Genomic DNA, 5,624 nt, shown 5'->3' with positions numbered 1-5,624 from the left:
GTAGGTATTAACAGGAAAATCTGTGGCAAATTTTTGCTGCATGTGTATATGTATGTACATATGTAAATACTTTTTTGTTATCAACTGATTATTTATTTTGCTTTGCTCATTTTTGCATTCATTGGAATGTTGCAACATGTTCGAGTGAGACAAGCTGTATTTTCTTTGCAGTTATGGTGTATAACTGCAGAAAAGTTAATTTCTGTTGAAGTTGAAGTCTTTTTGCGATGCAGTAGCGATCGACTTTGATGCCTAAATAGTACTGAAGTGATTAAATTATTTTCTTAGTTTGAGCTCGGTAGTAGGATTGCCAGATGTAACCCATTCGGGAGGAAATGGGGCTTCAACTTTTTGTCTGCCTTGCTGCTGTAGGTCCCCCATTTGAACTTTGACACGGATGTAAAAATAAGATTGGTAAACATATTTTGAAAAATGTAAGAAACACTGCTAAATCAGTGTTGCCGTTTTCGAATTTTGCCTTAAATTTTATACACAGATTCTAATGGTATACATATATAACTAAATTTTTAACGGACTTCAAAAAAAGGAGGAGGTTATCAATTCGTCGGAATATTTTGGGTAGTTTTTTATAGTTCATTCTTTAACCACACCCGTATAAATACAAGCTTAAAGGCAGTCTCACACGATTGCGTTTTTTTGCCGAAATTTAGGGAAAATCGTATCTGAATTGTGTGAATACCCAAATATTTTTCTTTATCCAAATCACGGAAAATAATTTGTTTAAATTTTTCAATAGAAGATTGCTGTACATCTTTTGACTAAACAAAAATTTTCTAATTTTTTTTATTTTGTACCAATAGGCCAATGTAAAAATTTAAAAATCTGTACAAATGTACCAATCGAGTGACTTAAAAATTTATGCAATTAAAAAAAAAATCTACAAATTTTCGTAAAAATTTCGAGTTTTTTAATTAGATTCTGAGTATTCAATACCCTCTATCTGCAATTTTCACAAAAACTACTTTGTGATGTTAGAACCCATCTACACCTACAACACCCCCCACTTAAGCCTACATACATACATGTATGTGTATCTCGGTACCCGGTTTATCAATTTCTACCAAATTCGACACATTTACCAACCTTGGCGCAAAAAAAGCGATATGTTGAAAATTTATGAAATCGAACTAAAATTACCGCCAATTAACATATAACGGTAAATTTCTGAAATACAAAAGCTCCGATATTTCAATAACAAAAATCTCTCAACAAGACACAAGATTATTGATGTTTTTAAAATGGGCGTGGCATCACCCACTTATGATTACATAAGTGTATATCGATAACCGCCTTATCGACTTCCACCAAACTTGGTACAGTTATTTCAACCATAACATATTATCGAAACTGTTTGACATCGGCAAAAATACACCTGCTTATCATGCAGCTTACTGAAGGGTGAAAAAACCGACATTTAATACATGCGCCGCATATACAAAAAGTTCGGTTTCGGCCGCACTTGTACTTCTTTACTTATTTCTTTCTTAGTTTTATCCCAAATCCACCACTTTGTTCTTAACGATACCCCTTTCGGCAATTTTAATCTGGCACCGCTTAATCGGGAAAAGCTCGAAAAAAGTTACTTTCGCACGATTCCCGACTTCATCTCTATTGAATGTACTTCATCTGTGGATTTATAATTCTTTACTTGTTTTTTGAAAATCAGCAAATTCGGTCATTCATCCGTTTTTCACACTAAGCAATCAATAAAATACTTGCATTTTTAATTAAGTATATGAACGATTGCATGTGCTTAGTAAATTTTTTTATAAGAAAACAAAGAAATGGTTTTGTTTCAAAAATATGTAATTGTTTACATCCACGTCAATGGACTTTGTTGTAGGCAAAAGCCGTGTCTAGCACCATTTACATACAATGTAGTTGGTGTGAATTACTTTGCACTTTGTTTTATGATGATAAGCACATGTCTGCGTTCAGTTTTATTGGAAAATTATTAATAAACAGAGTACCCATTGTTTTAAGGACGATTAGCACTCATAAAGGTGCTAATACTTAGGAAAAGGCATTCTGAATAAAAAGTTTGAAATTTTGAACAAAACTTTTTGAAGTTTGATAAATATTTGTTAACTTTGTGCAAGCTTGCTTAAAGGGCGGTTATGGCTTTCGTGGATCGCTCCGTAAGCTTCCGATTCTAGTCCAACTTTCTGTCAAAAATTATAACGAGGTATAGCCCACACCATTAAGAGAGGGAGTCGATATTCTGCACTCTCAGCAAAATTGTATTTACTGTAAGATTCCACGGCAGGGGGCAGACAACTGCCCTCTCGTTGCATACCGGGTATATATTTTTTCTATACATATTGTATTTTACATTTTTTTAATAATAAATTACAAAAATAAATTGACACTCAATTGATAGTCTCAATGCCTCGCTCCGCGCGCACGTCTACCCAGCTCTATTAACTCAGAGCGGCTGTAGACATACCGCGGCGCATTCGCATCTTCCCGCACATGTCGACGCTTATGTGGCATGGCATAACGTAATTTGCTCCAGAACCAAGGATCGTCCCACTGCAAGTAGGTATTCATCTTCAAGTAGGCGCGCAGCTCTGTATCGAGCGCATCCATATTCACCACTTCACTATACATAATAATAATGATGCGCGCGCGTCGCTCATCCAAGGCGCTCTGATGTGCAGTGCGGAATTCCATGCGCGCCCACGGCGATTCGATAAAATGCTGCGAGAGCACAATTATTGTGCGGCGCGATTGTTCCACAGATTCGACGATTTGTTCAGGTATATAAGCGCCCGCAAGCCAATTGCGTTCATGCGTACACACGCGAAATGGTATGTCGCCCTGTTCCAGACCCGGCAGCAGCTCTTGTTTGACGAAACGCTCATCTTTGTGCGAATATGAGATGAACGCATCGAAGACTTTGTCCTTGTCCAACTCGTGCTCGGTGACACACCAAAGGCAGGCGTTATGCGCGTACAGCCATACATTTACTTCCAGCTGATATTTGAAGTAGAACGCGCTGGTGATGGCTAGCAGGAAACCTGTGGCTAGCAGGCTTATGCTGGCGAAAAGTGCTGTCATATCTGTAGGACAAATATCGTTGAAGGCTAGCTCAAGTATTTTTGGATACTGCGGATCGGCGCAGCTGAGCTCATCCAGATCGCGTATGCGGTTGTGATGCACCTTGGCGGCGATCAACAGCTGTTCGGTGTCACAGTCGCACGCCCACGGATTTTGTGACAAATACAGCGTAGCCAGCGTTTGTGTGCGATTGAGTAGTATGTAGAAACTGTTGTTGAGACGCGCCAAGTGGTTAGCGCGCACGTCAAGGTGTGTGAGCTGCACAGGCAGCTGTGCCGCTTCAATGCTGCTGAGCTGGTTGTAGGCCGCGTATATGCGCGTCACTTTCACATAACCGGCGGTTGAGTTCAGCGGAAGCGCGCGGATTTCGTTGTGTGTAACATGCAACTCGATTGCCGCAAGCGTTGTCTTAGAGAGCGATGGCAGCGCAGGGACACTTTTCAGCTGCGTTTGCGTGCAGTTTACAATTAGCGTAGCATCGTGAGGGCGCGCCCAGCAGCGACAGCGCTCGGGACAAAAGGCCGCGACAACAGGACACAAAAGCTCGCTGGGCTGCAGAGTATCAACAAGGCGGCCTCGTAGCGTAGCTGGTGACCCGCAGCTCAGATTGGTCGTGTTCAGTTGCGTCTGCGCGCTGAGAAAGCGCCGATGACTCTGCAGCACAAAGTCCAATAGCTGGCAATCGCAGTGCAGCGCATTCTCGTTAAGCGCTATGTTACTCTGGCATTTGAGTGCTGGCATGTCTTCCAAGCTGATGTTCAACTTCGATGGCAATATAATAGTTTGGAGCGCGTTATGCGATAGATCTACGCGCGCCCAACTGCATGCGAGCGCAACTAGCTCAGGCGCTCGCAGCGTTCCGATGCGATTGTGTGACAAATCAATGCGCCCCATTCTCCTTGGCGGCAGCCCTGCGCACAAATGCGTCAACGAGTTGTTGCGCAGCAGCAGTTCGCTTAGTTCTGTGAAGGAGACGAGCGTAGCACACATGTCCGCTGCTGATAACTCGATGCGATTGTGCTGCAAATGCAGGTACTGAAGCTCGGTATTGTTGGCGAAGGTGTGCGGATGCAAATCGCGCAGCGCATTGTTGTTCAGATGCAACAGCTTGAGAAAGTTGAGCGGCGCAAGCAATTCGCTGGGTATGCTTTGCAATTGATTGTGCGACAAGCGGAGCTCCCGCAGGCGCTGTGTATGCGTAAATAATTCCGGCGATAGCGCTTGCAGCTGGTTTTCACTCAAATCGATGTAAACGAGCTTCGATTGATGCTCGAGCATATTGGCGGGCAGCGCACGCAAGCGATTTTCACTCAAATTGATGCGCAATAGGTCGTTGAGTGGCGCGAAGGTGTGCGCTGGTACTTGATCCAGCTGATTGCGTGGCAAGTGAAGCGACTGTAGCTTTGGCAAGTGCTGGAAATCAGCAGTCAGCAGACTCTGCAGCGCACCATCGCTGAAAACAACGTTTAAGAGTCGATGCTGTGCGCGAAATGTTTCAAGCGGCAGCCGTGAAATGTGCGCCTTTAGCGTAAGACCTACTAAACTGGGTAGCGACTGGAAAACCGCAGGCGGTAAGTGCAAGTAGGAAGCTTCGATTTCGAGGAATTTCAAACGCGCATTGTCCGCAAAAAGATCAGCTGCTAAGCGCGTGTAAGCAGTAAGCTTCAAGTTGTCCACCGGCAGCACAGTGGGTAGCTGTTGTCGTGTTAGATTTGTGTTTGTTGCCGTCGCGCCAGCGCTCAGCTCAAGCAACCTGGCTTTGCGTATGCTTAAGCGACGCAAAATTGTGTCGAAGCCATTGGTGCAACCGCGTGTCGCCAGCAGCATTAAATCAGGTCCGACAGGCAGTGAGGGCAACGCGGTAGCGAGCGCTTCACCATCAGCCTCTTGCGCCTTGCCTTGGCAGGTCACTTGCACCTGCGCGCTTCTGTAAATGGCGATTGTTACTATGCCATCGCTGTTGTTGCTTGCACGCACTTTTAGCGGACAGACAATTTCCATGTCGACGTAGATATCACGTTTGCAGCTACAATTCGTCTCCACTTGCAACTGATCGCATTGCGGATAGGTGATGACAGCGGCAGAGAATCGGTAGTGTAAAGCAAGTGAGAAGGTTAGAATTTTTATGAAGTGTAAGTGGAACCGATTCATATCCGATCTTCCCTTATTTGAACGCGCTAACACATTAGCATAGTTAAACGAATAGTTAACGACTAAATTTAAAATCAGCGCGGCTGTTCTATGGGTGCTGTATTTTAGCAGAAAAGTTCACGAAACTTAACAAGAGAGTCCATTGTTTTTGTAGAGCAGTGTGTAAATTGAGTACTTTTACTGAATTAATTAGAAATCATTTAATGAAAATAAACTGCCGTCTTATGTCTAGCGCTTTGATATAGAGGGCTGTACTTACATTAACGTAAAAATCTGATTCTATCCCTAGCCTCCATTGATATAGAGATAAAAAAGGCATCAGAATCAACGAAGAGAGTGACTTACAGTCGTGAACTTACTGCTTGTCTCCTAATTCGGTATACGAGGCGAGC

The 5,624-nt window shown here is 43.1% G+C and overlaps 1 protein-coding gene across 1 annotated transcript; it reads right to left on the bottom strand.

Moving 5' to 3' along the window:
• Nucleotides 1–2,403: 2,403 nt before the first annotated feature.
• On the bottom strand, nucleotides 2,404–5,232 carry LOC118748371 (protein toll-like). Its single transcript, XM_036482744.1, has one exon. It carries the CDS (start codon nucleotides 5,230–5,232, stop codon nucleotides 2,404–2,406), a length of 2,829 nt encoding a protein of 942 aa, XP_036338637.1.
• Nucleotides 5,233–5,624: the final 392 nt, after the last annotated feature.

The sequence above is a fragment of the Rhagoletis pomonella genome, unplaced genomic scaffold (genome assembly GCF_013731165.1).
Source record: "Rhagoletis pomonella isolate Grant_MI unplaced genomic scaffold, Rhpom_1.0 Rhpom_scaffold_00013, whole genome shotgun sequence".
Taxonomy (NCBI): domain Eukaryota; kingdom Metazoa; phylum Arthropoda; class Insecta; order Diptera; family Tephritidae; genus Rhagoletis; species Rhagoletis pomonella.
The sequence above is the reverse complement of the archived record's forward strand: the minus strand, read 5'-3'. Positions and strand labels throughout refer to the sequence as shown.

Bases quoted from the DNA above. Each gene is read 5' to 3' on its own strand.
- LOC118748371 (XM_036482744.1), bottom strand. From the start codon at position 5,232: ATGAATCGGTTCCACTTACACTTCATAAAAATTCTAACCTTCTCACTT.